The sequence below is a fragment of the Corvus cornix genome, chromosome 4 (assembly GCF_000738735.6).
Source record: "Corvus cornix cornix isolate S_Up_H32 chromosome 4, ASM73873v5, whole genome shotgun sequence".
Classification (NCBI taxonomy): domain Eukaryota; kingdom Metazoa; phylum Chordata; class Aves; order Passeriformes; family Corvidae; genus Corvus; species Corvus cornix.
The window spans coordinates 810,146-828,640 of NC_046334.1; the positions used below are offsets into that span (position 1 = coordinate 810,146).

Here is an 18,495-nt window from a genome sequence, read left to right on the forward strand (position 1 = left end):
TGAGGGATGAAACAAGACATGACAGTAGCTCCAGTAAGCAAGAGCTGAGCTTCCTAGCTCATTTTCACTGCTCTCTTCTCCTCCCCTTTTATTTATTTCCATGGGTTTTTCTTAAAAGTAAGAAAAATGTCTGAATATTATTTCACCATTCCATGACGATTAATCCTGTGGATCATCCCGAGGTGAAACATCAGTACATTATCCTGCAGAGCAGCAACCAGTGCTGTCATTTCAGAAGACTTTCCCTTGGCCAAGTTTTCCCTAACGATGCGGGTATTGGCTTTGGTGCTCCGAGCAAAGCTGCTGCAGGCCAACAGGCTTAGAACTGTATTTATAGGAAAGTGCCTAGCAGGGCCAAGGGTGTTTCTGTGGAGATCTGCCTGGGCTGAGCAGAAACACCAGCAACTTCCGAAACCAGCACAGCCACCGCAAAGCCCTCAGAAAACAAAGCTGGGATTATTCTGTGGATTGCCTGGTTTATTGAATTTGGGATTGCCAGCGTTCAATTCGCCGCTGGCAGGAGAGGACTGAAATGTTCTGCAATGTCTTTAGCAGTGCAGCTCTCTCCAGCAGGACCCTGCCACTGGAATTTGCTAAAGGTCCTGAAATCCTGCCAGGTCCTTCCCACTGGCACGTGGGCCAGGAGCGTGCTGACTTATCCCCAGGCGTCCTCCAGCAAGGATCTTCCCCACACATTGTCTTAGGGGAAGCCCAGACAAATAATTAATGACCGAAGCAATAACAGGGGAAGTAACAGACCCCAGTGGAATAGAGGAAGAGGGATCTTGCAGGGAAAGGTTACATAAAGTAAAAACCAGGATTATCACAATCAGGCATTAAAGGCACAGAAATGCCTGTTTGTGTGGAGGTGGAAGCTGTTACCCAAGACACTAAAATTCGAGCTAAACAACCTTAGAAATGAAGAACAGCAACACAGTGGCTCGGAAATCCACTGTCTCCACTCTCTCCACAGGCAGCATTGCTGCTCCCTACCTGTCTCCTACCCTCAGGCTCATATCTCACTGTGCCTCACAGTCCCTGTGGTTTCCAAAAACTCATCTGCAGCCTCCAGAAATGCTCCTCCAGACACCCATCTGCTCTGTCCCGCAGTTACGGCGCACGGTGCCACTGGTCTGACATCTTCTGCTCATGCCATCGGCCTACGGATCCATGGATAAGGGCTCCTGCAGCTGACATCTCCTGCTGGACAGTACGTGCATGCTTGGCACCACGTCCATCACTATCCCCGGAGAAGGCAACATCCTCCACAAGACAGGGATAAGCAGGTTTTCCAGTTTCCTTCTACAATCTGATGATCCACTAAGGATGCATTTCTCTGTGGCTACATGCCAACACATTTCTGGTCTTGGAAAATAGTAACCTACCTAGATCCATTGGTCCATCAGCAGCACATCTGTCCACAGCCTTGGCTAACCTCACAGGAAAAAAACGGTTCAGGAGATGAAGAAATGCCATTTAATTGCACTGCTTCCTCCAGAAACATGTTTTCCATACTCTGAGCTTTATCCACAATATGTTTTCCATAAAACACAGGCCCAGTAGAGGTATAAAAAAAAACCATAAAAGAAAAGGGAACTTAACTTTATGCAAACATGGAAAAATAATCTTAAAAGGAAAAAACCCACAGTGCCCAAGAACCCCAGCCCTGAATAGTGACCCCTGGTCTAGCACACTACAAACATATTGGTTTTTCCTTCCAAAAGTTTTGGATTTAAGCTTTCAAAGAACTGTCAACAGTCTTTACCTTCAGGATGGGAGCCATGAAGACAGACACTCCAGTCAGGATGAAAACGATGACTCCGGTGACTCTCTGCTCCCTGAAACAACATCACTGAGTCAGGACCACAGGTACTTAATGCCAGCTGAAATCCCCAAAACCCATTTTTGCAGCCACATTTTTCAGCCACCAGCATCAGGCAGATGGCTGGATCCTGACCAAGCCCGGCAGACCTCTGTTTTAAACTCCCAGATCGTTTTGTTACACTGTTTGGGGATCAACACAGCGTTGCAACTGAGCAGGGGGAGCGTGTTTACAAGTTAAACATTACAAACCATCCAACAGCACTCCCAGCTCCCTGCACAGCCGTACTCAGAGCATGCAGAGAGGCAATAAATCATCAGCTCTCCACACTGAGATCAGTAACAGGTTGTGAGCCCTGCCCAGAGCACTCCAGCAGCCGGATAAATCATTCAGACCTTCACAGGGTGCTGAACATGTGCCTTCAGCAGCACCCACAGGGCTTCCCACATCCAAAAATACCTCGGCCGGTAGTATTTCAGAACACTGAAAGTCAGGCCATAAAATTTCTATTTAGTTGCCTAAACAAGCAGCCTGATTCCAGGAGTAATCCCATCGGAGGCACTTCAGACCACTTAATTAAGGCAACCAAACACAGGAAAAAACGCTTCATTAAGTAGAGCTGGTTGCACTAGGTATGGCAGATTTGTATGTTTGACCACTACATTTGCTAAAGAATGCTAAATTTCTCTGGTTAGAGAAATCTGCAGGAAATTTATTTCCTTTAACACAGGAACACTGCATCTGATGTGCCAAATAAACTTTGGAGGAATCACATGGGGGCTTGCTCAAGGAATTTTCTTTGAAAATAGAGAGAAAGCAGCACAAAATTCTTTGTACAAAAGGATTTTGCAGGCAAACAAGGTAATTCAGTGTTCCTGGTTGGACATACCTCACTCCCAAAAACTTGGGCTGTTCTCCAGGGGCTGAAGTCTCCGTCTCCATCTTCAAGCTGTCGATGTGAGCGATGGAGATGACAGTAGCAGCCACGTACCAGGGCAGCCCCATAAAGGAGCAGACAATCATCAGAATGGCCACCCAGAACAAATCCAGATGATATCCAGCACCTTTCTGTGGAGGGAGACAAACAACCTTCAGCCTAATTATTCCAAATGCCTACAGAGCAGGGCAGAGGCACACCAGACAGGCAGCATTTCTTTCTGCAACATCCAGGCCAGCAGAGCCAAACACCAGATATACATCGGATCTTGTGAACAGCATAAGGACGCACCTCCCTCAGGACCCAACCCCAGGCTCCTCCAGGAGTGCAACTAGAACAGCTAAAGCCTCATTCTCTACCCAAAGGAGAAAGTTGCCCTCATCCTTGATTCCTTTTCAAACACCTCTGATCCTCCATTTTTAAAATCCTTTAATGAAATCAAACAGGAAATCCAGTGGTCACAAGTGCCAAGAGAAGAAGTGAAGAAACAAAAGAGCCACCAAGAAAAGGGATCTTCAGAAAAACAGCGGACAAACCTCTAAGGTTTGCTATTTTAAAACAGATTAACCTTTTTTTAATCCCATTCAATTTGATTTTATTGGAAAAAACAAATGATGTAGGCCTAGGATGACCCAGGAGGGAGAGCAATCTAGCTTCTTTGAATAGTCTTCACTGTTTTCCTCACACATGTGCTGCTTACCTTGGCTGGCTGGTGGCACCGGGATGGGCACCCAGCAACACCCTGCCAACACTTTTAGCAAAGGATGAGCAGAAAAAAAAATGCCTTTTTCCTACAGCAGATCTTGCACATGGAAGTGTTTTTTGGTGTGGAACAACAGGATGGGGCTTGTGAACCCTCAGTTCCACAAAATACCATGCTCACACCATAACAAAGGAAGCAGGGAATACTTTTTTTATATCAAACAGTACTTTGCTGGAGTGTTTATAACTTTGTTACTAAAAAAGTATAGCCAGTGCTGACAGCAAAACCACACTCAGTGGTTCATAAGCTGCAGAGACGAGGGGCCTCTTCTTCATGAGGGAAGAACAGCGAATATTTTCTTAAGAGTGTTTAAGAAAATGCTATGTCTGCTTAGTTAGCTGCAGGAGACAGACCTAAAACTGATCAGCCATCTCTGAGGAACACGAGGGCCCAGATATTGAATTTATCTGCCCAGATCCAGGTGGCAAGCAGGGATGTTCTAAGGGGGTTTTTTATACTATCAGCCAGCAGTCATCACTGTATACAAGAAACCTTTCCCATTCCCTGGTACTTCAACTGTCTCCTCTCCAGGTTGGGCTCCAGATGGTCTTAAATTACACATTACTTGTCTAAAGTTTACAGCGACCACATGAATTGAAACATCCTCCTCTTTTCCAAGCAGAAGCTCCCTTCCTATTTCCAGTAGCTCTCTGGATAACTGATGAAGCAGGTATCTAAATAATGAACCACTATTACCTCTGTTTTGAGGGAGTCATTACTCCCACAGGTCAGACCACTTGAAATGTGCCCTGTTAGCAGGAAGGGAGAGTCTTCTTTTACAGGAATTTAATATTTTTCAATAGAACTGACCGTGCAGGGAAAGAAAAAAAAACCCTACAGGCATGAAAAACTGCATAGCACTGGTCTGGAAAGTTTATTTTAAAAACATGACTACATCTTAGGCTGTTATGTGTCAGCTCTTCTTTAAATAACATCCAACTGGGGCTATGCCCTTGGTATGTCCCAAATCCCTCCAGCTTATTGTCCGCATTTGACAGCACCGTGCAGCTTTGGCCACAAAGCCATTTTTCCTGCTTAGAAACAGCAGCCAGTGACAGGGAATAGGCTTGCGTCCACAAGGGAGGAAGGTGGCAGGAGGGAAAGCCCCTGGACGTGCTCAGGCACAAGGCACACCCACCTTAAGCTTGTGCTCCTTCCTGTTGACGATGACAGCAGTGATCTGCTGGTCCATGAAGATGAGGATGGTCACCAGCAGGGCAGGGATGGCCGCTGCCAGGTACACCCACCACGGGTTTCCTCCAAAGGGTGGGATAAACCAACCCCTCTCAGGACTGGTTGGCTTTGAAGGGCAAGGAAAAGAAAGCTTGCGTTAGAGGCGCAGTACAGGGGTGATGACGTCCCAAAACCAGCTTTGCTTCCAGCAATGGAGCTCCAGGGAGACACTTCAGATTTGTCACAGTTTCATCCTTCCTATTAACACCAATCAAAGGTTCCAAGTATGGAGGCAGAATTTAGGAGATAAATCAGCCAACCAAAATGATGCTAACAAAAACCATCCTAACCCTAAACCCTCTGAGTAAACCGGCCCTTTCCAGACCACTGACTACATTCCCATTCTGAGGGCAAGTCATTCCATACAGGGCAGGTGTGAGGGAAAAGGAACCTCTTCCAAAGGCCAGCAAACAATCTCACAACAACATACCTTGAATTCACTTGGCACAATTAGTTTTGGTGTGTCCACACCAACCAGGGCATCTATTCCACAGAAAATCAAAATGGACAGGATAATGGCAAAGTCACTGATGAGCTTCCGGGCCTGAAAGAGAAGGTGATATCATAACCACAGGAGTTAGCACCACGAAACACCATTTCACCCACGCTTTAGTGTCTACATGAGAAACTCCCTGGCAAGACAAGCTCATCGATACTTCTCCCACAAAGACACCCACCGTCATGTCCAGTGTCATTTGCCACCCATGCCTTGGTACTTTACTGTGTTCTCTGAAAGCCTAAATGGAAGCACAAAAACAACACAAGCTTCCACAAATGAGATCCTCTGAATGACTGGCAGAGGTTACGCTGTTTGCTGTTCAAGTAATAAATCAAACCAAGCAGACAGGAAAACAAACCAGGCTTCTCAGCTAAATCCCTAAGACTGCAGCTCTCCTGAAGTCGCTGGAATACAACAACTTAAAGCTGCCACTGATCAGACCCCAGAATTTAACCAGACAGGAGCCACCATGCTAGCCTGGAACTGTGTGAGCTTTCCAGAACTGTTGTTCCTTCCAGGTTTCCTGGGTTCACAGGGTTACAGATAAATTGAGCTGCATTCCAGCCCGGCTGGAATGTGTTTCCTTTTTATTAAAAATAAGACAGGTTCAACTGTAACACAGTGGAACAGTAAACATCCATGCAGGATAAATCCCTGTGTGTCAGAATGCCAGAAACAGGGCGGTCTCAGAGAGAAATGGCTTTGGCACACACAGGAAGCGCTGGCTCGCACGCCTGGCCTGGGAGCCTCACTGGGGACAAAACAAGCAGATGCACCTGAGACGTGCCTGTAAGCTTGCAAGGGTCACCTTCAGCACCTTTAGGATCCCTGCCACATTACCCAAACAGGTTATGGCTCCCCTTGGCTCTTCTGCTGCCTTACCTGTGCCCTCCAGAAGCACTGGGAGCAATCGCAGGCATACCTTTGTTAACCAGATCCAACAAACAGTTGCACTTTTATCCCAACCAGTGCAACCTGGCTTCCCTGCAGAGCATCCCTCCCTGTGTGTAGGACAGCTACTCCAAAGGAAGGCTGACCTGTGCCCTCGGCAAGACTGATGAGGTGACAGGAGATACTCACAGTGGTGGGAAAGTAGCGACTGGTCTTGAATTTCTTCAGGGCCATGGAGCAGGTGTAAGTGCCAAAGAAGAGGATGAAAGACATGAGGGTGATGTCAGGGACATAGTCACAGTTGTTGCCCACAAGTTGTCCCCCATACTTCAAGCACTCCTTGGCTGTCAGAGCTGCCCAGTCAATGGTGGTGTTGTCCTGCAGAAAAAGAGGGAATGTTTCCATAAGGCTGTGTATACTCTGCCCGTGTTGGGACAGGACTGGTGACAGAGCATCTGAGAGGAACAGGGAGGCATCATGCAGAGGCTAAAAATCATGGATTCATAGAACAGTTTGGGGGAGACCATTTTCCTGCTGGTGTCTGACTAAAAGGGGTTGTTAGTCTGTGTCTTAACTTCCTTCCCCCACACACGAATGTGATCCGTCAAGCTCCACTTCTTTCTCCTCATTATCCAGAGCTTGCTAGCAGAGTGGCACCGCGAGACACTGCAGTCCATGTGATCCCTGCCTTCCCAAGGGGAACTCACCAGCTCGGAAGAGGGAGACACCAGCTCAAAGTCTGACAGCACCATTGTCCTGTTAAGTAATGAGCTATTAACTGCAAGAGAAAAGAAAAAAGGGAATATGGTGAGCAGGATGCAGGAAACAGTTAGGAAGGAGAGCGAATTCCCATTATTAAATAATTTCTTGACTCTGTCAAGCTGTATGCCACCTCTTTGCTCCAGTAAAGTGAGTCACAAGCGTTTCAGAGAGACTCAAAAGCCTCAATCATCAATCACTCACAAAAAGGAAAAAGAAAAGGTTAAGTGAAACATAACCCAAAACCAACTGGGATTATATTTTGAGTTTGTGGTGAAAAAAAACCCACAAAAAACCAGACAGACAATGTAACATTTCATAGCTTTCCAATATTTTTCTAATGATTTCTGGATTACATTAAATACCCACAGAACACTCCTAATGATTAATTTCAAATGCAAGCACAACGCCAAACATATCCAGAAAAGCAAAATGCATTTCAGTGTCCAGCATAAACACAGTTTTGAATTCAAAGAAAGAAAAAAGACAGCAAGCAATTGACATCAACAGGATGGGGATAATTTCTTTGAAAGAAGAGGCAGCATTCCCTGTGGCTTCTGCAGCATTAGGAATCATGGATTTGAAATTTCATTTAGAAATGCAATCCTTCCTGCAAATGGGCTGTGGGCCCTGTCCTCATGGCTTACCAAGGTTTTGCATAAATAAACTTTTTTCACTTGGATGTCTGGAGAGCCACAAGTGTTTCAATGGGAAGTGGAGACTTCCAATTTGGCACTGACCATTCCCATCGTCCTAGCTTCAAAAAGGAAACCACTCTGCCATTCCAGTGGAGGCAGAACCAGACCAGCTCGCCAAGATCCTCTGCTTAACAGGGAGGCAGGCACCCAGCTCCCAGGGAACCAGCTCCTGACACCTGCAAGGAGCAGCCAGCAGCTTTTCCTGTTGGACAGGTGTGCTGAGATAACCTGCAGTTTACTTTGGGCACAGATCAAGTTTCTTACTCACTCCCCATTGTTTGTGGGATCCTAGGAGTGGTCCCTGCTTCCCTAATGGTACAGCCAGTGTCCCTCTGTTAGGATTTGGGTTTTGTAACCCTTTGTTCCCAGAACCATAGGTACACTGGCTCTATCTGCCATGCAGCCCACGCTCCAGAGATAGGCCGCCCTGTGGATACACTTTCCTGCTGCTTAGCAAGGAATTGTTTGTGCTTTCCCTCTCATCCATGCAACCAGGAGGTGGGAACCACCCACATTTGGGTAACACCTTGAATAAATCCAGCTCCTGAAATGGCGGTGACCTGAGCTCCATGGCAGTGACCTGAGCTCCATGGCAGTGACCCGGCCACCACTTCTGCCCCTTCGTGGAATTCTTGGAGGAATGCCATTTGGAACTGACAGCCACAGGGATGCAAGGAGACGCAGGTGCAAAAACAGCTTCTCCACTGGTTGAGATGCTCTCTGGAGGAGTCCCAAGAAGGCTGGCTACACTGACATTCCAGTTGGGGTGTAGGGTGAAATTCACCTCTCAGCTTCCTGAGACTAAGATAGGGTATCTGAAGACAACCGATAAAGAAGGAATAATCTACCCATTATCTGGGCTGCAGCGGAAAGGAAAAGGAGAGCAAAGGCCACCTCCTACCTACAAACTGGGGAGGTAATGAGCACTCCCTTACCTGGATCTAGTGGTTTACAGGCACAAGAGTAATGCGTGATATAGTCCACCTTGAACTCGGAGTTGATGGGATAATGATCTGCCAGCTTGATCATCTTCTTGAAAGCATCATAAATGAAGATGAAGCTGATCAGGGAGGAAAATCCTTCTTCGGTGAAGCGGGTGAAATACTTGACCAGGAAGCTGGCGTCGGTGGCAACGAGAACGAGACACTGGAAGGCTGACCAGAGGCCGATCCAGAGGCGGAACTCCAGGTAGTCAAAATCGTTGTCCCTGCAACAAGACAAGGGTGGCAAGAAAGGAAAACATTGGGTTAGATAAGATCAGGAAGTACAAAGCAGATGTTACATGGAACGAAGCTGAGTCAGGGGAAGTTGAGATTGGGCATAAAGGAAAGATCATCTCCCAGAGGGTGGCTAGGCACTGGAACAGTCTCCCCAGGGAAGCGGTCACGGCACCTAACCTGACAGAGTTCAAGGAGCATCTGGACAGTGCTCTTAGTCATATGGCTTAGTTTTAGGTAGTCCTGCCAGGTGCAGAGAGTTGGACTTGTTGATCTTTATGGGTCCTTTCCAACCTGGGATATTCTATGATTCTATGACGAACCCTGGTGCGGGGAATGACAGGGTGTGGAGAACCATGGAGCCAGCTGCATCATTCCATCCTGGGAATGATGGCCCCTTGTTTGCTGCTTGAGGCTGAGGTGCTGTGCTGGCGCAGAGTCCCAAGGTGGGCTTTCAGGAGTGAAAAAATGCCAAAAGGGAATACTGAAGCAGCTAAGGACCTGCCAGGAAGGCCATTGCCTGTTCTGGGGAAGGAAGCAAGAGGTGGTGGAACTGGCTCTTGCAGGCTCAGCCAGCTGTAACTCTCTGAAAGCCAGAAGCCCTGACCTGGAAGAGGGCAAGGAGCAAGTAAGAAACAAAGTGATTTAGAAAAAGGGAAAAAAAAAAAATACAAGACCCCAGTGACAACCCTGAAATATCCGGAGTCAGTGCCTGAGGGGGCAGGAGCTCCCATCCATCTGAAGGCAGCTGGAAGAAACCCAGGTACACTGACTCCACATCACTGAAGAACTTCAGAAATTTTAGACTGTATTATTTTGGCTTTTACCCCTCAAATTCCTGCAGCGTTTCTGAAGCTGACAGAGCAAGTGGAAAAGCACCATCTCCTGTAGGATTGGTCCCCGGTGCCAGCACCGCGGAGCACCTGAGACCAGACACACGGCTGGGTCTGCGAGGCGCTTTTAGGGATCTCTTTAGGCACACACACAGAGTCACACTTTAAATGAGTCAGGAGATGGGAAATTTTTCTAATTTTGCTCCTAGCAGGGAACAGCATGTTGAGAATATGAACAACCACAAATGCATTACTGAAAAATCACAGTACTTAGTTCCAATTTCCTTGTAAGAAAGGCCTCCTTTGAAAACTCCTGCCTTTCTGCTCTGGCAGGTTGTTAGGACAATGGCTTTTATAACCACCACCTCCTCCTCCTCAGGTTAAAAATAACCACCTTCTCCCTCCCAAAACAGTACAAAGTGCTTTTCCATCTTGCTGTTTCCCTGCTGCGTGTGGCGCCTGGGCTTTGTCATGCCCGCCAGATGCCAACAGGTGCAGCGTGTCCATTCCTGACTCATTTATTCCAGATGAAGGAAGAAAAGAAAGGTGCCCCCCTCTCTTGCTCCGCTGCAGAACTCTCACCCTTTGGCAGCTTCCAGTTTCCCTCCTTGGGACAATCTAATCTTCTAGCCCCCATCCCTCCCTACATGTAGGAACACAAGTCCTGCACAACCTGCCATGCTGAGAACATGGGCCACAAGGGATTTGGGGTGTATTCTGTGTAACCCAAAACGCTCTCCTTGCAAAACGCCAGCCGAAGGATCACCAGCCCCATGGGTAAAATCATCCATGACACTGCTGATCCCTTTAGGGATTCCAGTGTATTTTCTTGGTACTGCCCATGCAGGAATGGTAAATGAGCATACCTAACAAAATGGGCTCTCTTTAGCTCTGGCTGTCAGCTGTCAACAACATGGAGGGAGCAGAACCTCTTTATACTAGTTAAACGGAAAAAAAAACCCAAGTGCTTTTAAATGCAGGAAAGCTCCACCACAGAATTCTGGGGGGCTGTTTTCTACCACAGACACTTTTGCTTTCATAAATAATAGTGATTATTTCAAAGGATTACTGATTTAAGGACAAATTTTTGGCAACCTTGAGACCCATGGGATTTTGTTAGTGAAGAGCAGGATTCATTACTTTGCTCCTATGGGAGTCAGGGAAGTAGTGATTGGGAGAAGCAGCACACTCTAACTAGAGGAAATTCCTCACGAAGGACTGGCCAAGGTTTTTTTTCCAGCAGGCCCCACGGACACAGGCAACCACACACTGGGCAGCACCCTGGGATAGCGTGCCGGGAAAATCCCTGATGTGATTGCACTGGATCTCAACAAGGAACGAGATGTTTCATTTTGTGCACTAAATCCCCTCCTTCCCCACCAGCAGGCAGCTCATTCCCTGGCTGGCGTTTCCTTCGTGTGGGACATTCTTGCCCTCCGCCCTCTCCCTCCACATACTCACTTGCTGAAATTGAAGAGGAGCCGCTCAAAGACCAGGACAGGCCCTGTGCTGCTCAAAATGGTGAGGGGCTGACCAGCCAAAAGGCAAAATATGGCGCCGGTGACAGCCGTGCCCAGGAAGCTCTCCAACACGCCCTGCGGAGACACGGCAGAGGGGTCACTCCTGCGGGATAACCCTCTCGACATGAGCGGTTCTGTCGTGACCGCGTGCTGCAAGTCCCTGTGCCCATGGCCACGGGGAGAGCACCCTCTGCCTCCCCTGCAGCTCACACCAAGATGTTGGCTGGTCCCACACAATCTGGAGCACTCGGGATAACCACACATGCTGAGCAGCTGGCAATTAATGGCACATGCCGATCCTCCCTTCCACCTATGCTGCAGGGACAGGGCTGCAGCTTTCCTGACTTGTCAGGAGTAGTGCAAGAACTGAAATCCAGTTTCGTGTCTCTCTTCCTTGGAAAGACATGAGTTAGTGTTTACACTGAGGAAAGTAAAAGGCTGGCTGCCTTTGGGGGACTTGTAAGGATGAGCCCAATACTCCCAAGGCAAGGAGCAGCCTTCACATGGCTGATCCCCTCCACTCCTCTTGTATTACTCATGGAGAGGGCCCTCATGGGCAGAGCATCTGGAATCTCTTTTCCCTGCATTCTTCCACGTGTCTGTAGCTAAGAATAGTGTCTTTTCTCAGAAACATAAAACTCAGGAGCAAGCTATGAAGGAAGTGCTGGCCGGGGCAGCTCCCAGGACGGGGAGCAGGGATGGGCCATGCTCAGTGCCTGCCCCAGCAGCAGCCACATCACTGTTTAAAACAAACAAGACACGGGAACTGTGATATAGTAGCCCCAAAAATACTGCGTTCTGGGGGGGTTTTTGCTGCTTGATAGTAAGCGTTCATGAGACTTTTGGCCACAATAAAGTGATTCTCAGTTTGAACTAAATTTGGAATCAATTTTCCCTCTCCTCCTCTAATTTAAGGACTGCACCTCACGCAGAGCAGACAGGCTTTGCTCTGCTACCCCATGACAGTCCAGTGTTGCTCACTGGTGGGTCCTGGAGGCCCCTCCATTCCTGACTTCCACACGTTTCAGAAAAGGCAAACTGTACAGGAGAGAGGGGAGCTGGGCGCTGCACAGGCTGCTGGATCTTACGCTAGCCTGTAATGCATCACACGGGAGTGCATGGGTCCAGATACGTGCCCTCATTTCCTATGCTCAACTTAATTAAACCTGCATAAATTAATAACTCAGTCATTGTCATTATGAGTTTAATTATTGCTAGGAGATTTGATGTGGCCAAACCGAATCGGTCTAAACACAACCTCCTACTTTTCCTATTGTTCCACTAGAGCAGAGCACCTACAGCACTGTTAATACAGAATCCCTTCTCTTTAGCCTGAGCTAAGCCATTGATGCAGCCCATCCGTGGATATGTGTCTGGTTCTTGGCATGTGACCTCCCACTAGTACAAAAGTCATCTTTCTAAAGACCTGACATTTCTCTCCTGTATCATATTTCCTAGTTTACTGATTTTCCTATTAATTTTAGGATTTTCTTTTCACCAGAGAGGCGCAAGCCCAGGTATTGTAGGAGTCAGGCAGAGGATTCAGACTTAACAAACATAATTGGACTAAAATGGTACAGCTGACAGCAGATCAGAGGAACTTCTCTCCACAGAAGGAGCAAAGACCTTCTCTGTCTCCTGGGCCTGCTTTTAATTATCATTTAAGGGAACTGCTGTACAATTTGTCAAAGGACAGCCACAGCAGCAGAGAAAGCACTGAAAACACAGGACACCTCCATAATTCTACCAAGAATTCCAGCTTTGCCGGTGCCCAAACACTGCTCCGACTGGACAGCAAAAGGCAAATGCTGTATTTGCTGGTTCTGGAAAGCTCTTGCTCACCTGCATGTTCTCTGTAGCATCCCCAAGCAATCCCCCAAAAGTGATGGCATTGGTGACAGTGGCCAGGTAGATGAAGAGGATGGCTGAGAGCGCCTGGATATTTAAAGCGTCGTAGAAGTCGCTGGCGAAGAACGGTGCTTTCCTCTTGATGTCTTTGATCAAGCCCCCACAGAATCTGCAAGGACAAGCGAGAGGAGACTCACACAAGATGTTTCACAGTGGAAGTCACCATGCTAAGTCATCAGAGACACTGCCAGCAATTATTATCTCAAAGTAGTGAGATCACCACATTACAAACAGTCTTATCACAGCTGTGGCAGTCCAGGGATGTCAGAGAGAATGTTGTAAGGAAAGATATCTCAAATATGTGATGCAGCTGGAAAGAGACAAATTTCAGGACTACGAGCCACGCTTCTGCTGAAACAGACCGCTACAGTTTGCATTTCAGGAAGCTCATCTGTTGTTTTTTTACTCCCAAATATATTAGTTGATGTAATAAAATAGATTAACTCTGGTCTAAATCCCTGCCTGAATTTCTCCACACAGTAGACACCATGGCTGGGCGAGACAAACAACCTGCTGCATGGAAAAATGGTTCACATTGTGAACCAGCAAAAGAACTAGAAGTAAAAATACAAGGGAAATACTCTTGGAAAACAAAATAACTCACTTGCAGACATCCTTTTCTGTATGTTCACAGACAAGACAGTATTTAACTCTTATAAACTCCACGTGCCTCTGACACTGTCAGCATGCAAAAATGTTTGCTTAGCCTCTTGTTCCCCCGCTCACAGCTCGCCACCTATACCAGGTCTGCTCAGACACTGCAGCAGACAGGCACATGCCACCTTCTGACCCCAAATCAGGACACTCCACTGCCTTGTACACACCAATGTGGTGTGAAGACTTTCAGACTTTTCTCCTAGAATTTAAACTAGAACTAGAACTGAAAAAGAAGGTCTAGAGTGGGAGGGAGAGCACAAGGCCACCATGAAGCCCTGTGCACTGACCTTGAAATGCTGAGCTTGCTGTTTGTGGCCACCTGAGCCGCATTCCCACTCCAGTGGACTTTTATGTGGCACAAAGCAGAGTAATACAGCAGAGAGCAGGGCCTGGGGCTCTGTTACTTTCTCTGTTCCTATCCCATAAAAGCCTTCAGCTGTGCTATTCGACTACAACAGTAACATCCAGAAAAGGGAACACCTCTGCTTTTGGCTAAGGCACCCCTTCAGCAATCCAAATGGATTAACTGAGGCTCGTATCTGCCAATGTTTATGTCCCTTACGGTTCGCCTGACTTCACAGGCTCTACCTGGGCCCTCTGTCCTTTTTAATGGCTTTTGATCATTTAATGAGCATTGGATTTACGACATTTTGCAATTCGCTGAAGCCGGATGTGCGGAACCCTTCAGACAGCCTCACTCCAGGCACTAAAAGCCCCCAGGACACATTTTGGGGTCACAGCTCAGCCTGTACAGCCAGTCCACTGGGGTGGGAAGGGTTTGGCAAGGGAAGCATTGCAGGGGTGTCACCAACCTGCCCGTCCGCTGCAGCTCCTCGCAGTCGCCGTGGCCGCCGCCGCCGTGCCCCCCATCGTGGGGTGTGTCTCCGTTCATCTGCAGGTTCTCCCCACCAGAGTACATGTTTTTCCTAGGCAAGGACACAGCATGAAAAGGAGGACCAAGCAGAACCCCGAAGAGCACAGTAACTACTGGGTATGTTACTGCGTCCCTACATCATCACCTCTAAAGGTGCAGAATTTCAGGAACATCCTCCCTCCAGCTGCTAAGGAAGACCTGAAAATATCTCCAGGACTTTCTAAACAGGGACAGGCAGGTGCAGGTCATTCCATGCACCTGGAATAACCAAAACGCTGGCTCTCCCCATCCCCTTTTCACACCTGATGCCCACTGTCCTTTGCCACAGAGCCTCTCTCCTGCTATTACCTCTTATCCGAAGAAGGGAGAGACTTGGGGGGCTCTATCCTAATAGCTGGATCCCATTCCCCAGGGGGGAGCACGATGACTTCATCCAGAAATTCATCGATGCCTGCGATCAGGTCCTGACGGTCCTTGGCTTTATAGGCAATGTCATGGAATACCTGCAAGGAAAAGAGACTCCTTGTGGGAAAAGGTTTGCATTTTCTGTGGCCCTGATTCCAGAAGCAGCTGCTGAGTTCTACAAAATCAACTTAATTCCTTCTCAGAAACCTCTGAAGAAGTATCAGGACATGTGGTACAAGGAGGTGTGACCATCAGAAAGCCCCTTCCTTTGGCTGGATAAAAACAGAGATTCTTTCCTTGCAGGCATATATCTAACTTTAAGCAAAACATCTATTTCTAACGTTTGAAAATGTTAGTAAAGCAATTATCTATTTCTGTAATGCAAAAAAAGTTTTCCTCTACGTAAGGACTTTCAGTTATACTTGGAGAAGACGCTGTGACAAAGCCATCTACTTCAGTCTATCAAACCCAGATTCATTTTCAACCCTGTGATACAGAACTGATGACAATATTTACTCAAAAATAACAACATAAACTAGTTTTAGTGAAAGGCCCGGTATTAATCATGAAGAAAAATGAGAGATGAGGTGGGAAAAAAACAGTAATGCTGAATTTTATAGGAATCTTCTGGACTGTGCGGAGAGGAAGCGCATCAATGCATGTGACAGACGAGCTGGTGGCAGGAAGAGACTTTGGGGCTGTGGAAAGCAGACCACTGAGCGACAGAAACCAGGGAAGCTGGAAGCAGCCGAGCTGTAATTAAGGAACTGTAGGAGAGCGAAGCGATGCCAAGAAACGAAGCTAATGGGAATGAGCTCCGGCACACGGAGCCCAAGGGACGCTGGAAGAAAGAAGCAGTAAATGAATCCTGAAAGCCCAGCCATGGCAGCGAGGGGCGTGAGGAGCGGCCCGCTGCTCCTGGATAACACACGAACACTGCCGGTGCTCGGGATCCAGTGCCGCACACAGCACCACGGCCTGGGAGAACCAGTCCCATGGGGGTTACCTGGATATCCCTGCCTGCATGGTAGAATGGGACACAAGGTGCAGACCACGACAGAATAAATTCAATAATTAATTCACAGTTGATATGAAAGAGTGATCGCTAGCAGGAAAATACACACAGCGGACAGACCCTTCCTAGAGTCACACTTCTAAAAACCATGAAGCCAGAGGCAATGATTAAGTCAACAGATGGAATTTGGAGATAACGTGGATATTTCAGCTTTACGTGAATGCTCCTTCCTGTTGATCAGGCTGGAGGGAAGGACATCGTTGCTTGGGAGATGCCATTTCCCACGGGAGATGCCAAAACACCTACCTCATCCGACATCAGCGTGGCAATGGCTCGGCCAATCTCATGATAGGACTTTGCTTTGCCCTTTGGTCCCAGCAGAATGAAGAGAAATCTGACAAAACCAAGAGGTTGATCCCGTTAAGGATGGAAAAACAAACTGCTTATTACTTATACAACAGAAATTTGACTTTAAAAATTGTGGTCCTTGTTAGAGATCCGGAGGCTGCCAGTGGCCTCAAGCTAACTTCGGAGCAGAGGTTACGCCCTGTGGCCCACCACACCCTGTCCACCTCCATGGGGATTTGTTTCATGGAATCACAGAAAAGTTTGTGTTGGAAAGGACCCTAAAGGCCATCTAGTTCCAGGCCCCTGCCATGGGCAGGGATACCTTCCACTAGCCAGGTTCCTGCAAGCCCTGTCCAACCTGGCCTTGGACACTTTATTTTTCACATGATCTCTCCGGGCAGCAGCTACATCCAAGTCACTGCTGAAGGGTTTAAAAAATACCATGATACGAAACCTTTGTCAGTGCAAACATACAGATGAAATAACCTCACCAGAAGCACCTCTCCCCTTCCAAGGACTGGACTAAATATTATTTTATCTCCCTAATTCAAATATGATGAAGTACTAAGTTAAATGGCTTATGAGGCGTATTATATCCAAACAAGTACTTTCTGTTTAAAAAAATCTAGAGTCCTGAACAAAAAAGGCAGCAAGTTAGTAGGACAGGATCCATAAATACATACTGATTGGCATTACTACATCACACTTCTTAGTCGAGTTCTTCACGAGGTGTTTGAGTGTTTTACTTGAGGTTCACAGGGAGGTGAGTAAGCCACACACGCCCAGGTCACGTCCTCTGCTCTCCTCCCACCTCCTCGAACTTCGCCTGCTTTACCAGTTCTTATAAAACAACATTCAAGAAAAACTGTTCCTCAGCCAACTCCTCCCAAACTCCAGGATGCAAATTAAGCCAAACATATTAATATTAAAAAAAAAAAAAAAAAAAGAGGTTCATAACTTCAGGAGTTGCTGCTTGACATTCTCCTGGTTTTCCGGGAGAACCAGGCACTTTTATAACCCTCTTCTGCAATAATCCCACCAGCTGGTTCTTTTCCAGCACAGAGCAGCAGCACCTGAATGCTGCTGCACTACTAAAACTCTTGAAAACAAGGAGTCTGTGGCCTTTTCCAAATTCTTTGTCCTAATTCAGCTCAGAACTGCCTTCAGTGGGTAGAACAAGATCTTTTCATCGGCCGAACATTACAAACACAAAAACATTAATGTATTTTAGTGGCCTGAAATAGATTATGTCTGCATAGGTTTAATATCATTTAGTTATGAACATTACCACCTACAAAAGCCCTCACTCCTAGCTGTGCCATACTCCTCCTCTTCCTCTGCTGAAGGCCACTCCAGAATTCCTCCCTGCTGCACACAACACATGCTGAATTATCTAATGCCCATTTCTGATACTTAACACTGCTAATAATGCTCCAAGGCAGGGAATGTGAGGTTCCACCAAGCTCAAAGTCTCTCAGAAGTAGTAACAAAATCCAAAGCTTCTCTCAGTGCATTGCTAGAACAGCTAGATAAGGGTTAAAGGCACCTGAACAAAGGAATCTCAGCCAAGTGCTGGAGGCAAATTGCCTTTGCAGTGAAAAGCCTCAGTCAGGAGGCCAGGGAGAACCAGACTCCTGGAGCTGCCCCTCGCTTCCCAGTGACCTTTGGGCAAGTTACTTCACTTCATTTGAGACCTGCAGACACCAGCCTTTCCCAGCTCTGCACACCAGACTGTGCAAGTCTGTGCGGCTTATCTCCAAGAAACATCTTCTCCTGGCTCATTCCTCATCTTTCTCCCCATCTTCACTGCATTAAACAGCAGCCTTGAACACAGGATTGTGCATTGCTCTGATGAAAATACAAAGCCATTCCCAAGCCATGCTGCCAGCTCAGGGCTTCCCCCTATGAGGAGTCCCAAGTAATGGGATTAAACTCAACACAAGAAAACCAAAGGACTTAAAGGTTTTTTCAATCTGACCAGTAAGAAGAAAACTCAGGAAAGGCTGGGACCTCTCTATTCCAACTGCATATCCCTCCTTTTTCTATTACTAGCCCCTGTGCTCTGGAACCAGGTGGGGAGCGCTGGGGGTGTTCAGCCTGGAGAAGAGAAGGCTCC

The 18,495-nt window shown here is 47.3% G+C and overlaps 1 protein-coding gene across 10 annotated transcripts in view; it reads right to left on the minus strand.

Moving 5' to 3' along the window:
• The window catches only part of SLC4A4 (solute carrier family 4 member 4), a 146,466-nt gene that overhangs the window by 13,177 nt on the left and 114,794 nt on the right, over window positions 1-18,495 (minus strand). For all 10 annotated transcript variants that reach the window (XM_020585263.2, XM_039550501.1, XM_039550500.1 and 7 more), the window contains 12 exons: window positions 16,338-16,425; window positions 14,960-15,114; window positions 14,550-14,663; window positions 13,015-13,189; window positions 11,114-11,247; window positions 8,538-8,809; window positions 6,853-6,923; window positions 6,335-6,523; window positions 5,186-5,299; window positions 4,661-4,822; window positions 2,712-2,890; window positions 1,766-1,838 (listed from right to left, as the gene is read on the minus strand). In XM_020585263.2, coding sequence (XP_020440852.2) covers window positions 1,766-1,838; window positions 2,712-2,890; window positions 4,661-4,822; window positions 5,186-5,299; window positions 6,335-6,523; window positions 6,853-6,923; window positions 8,538-8,809; window positions 11,114-11,247; window positions 13,015-13,189; window positions 14,550-14,663; window positions 14,960-15,114; window positions 16,338-16,425 — 1,726 coding nt within the window. The remainder of the gene's footprint in view (window positions 1-1,765; window positions 1,839-2,711; window positions 2,891-4,660; window positions 4,823-5,185; window positions 5,300-6,334; window positions 6,524-6,852; window positions 6,924-8,537; window positions 8,810-11,113; window positions 11,248-13,014; window positions 13,190-14,549; window positions 14,664-14,959; window positions 15,115-16,337; window positions 16,426-18,495) is intronic.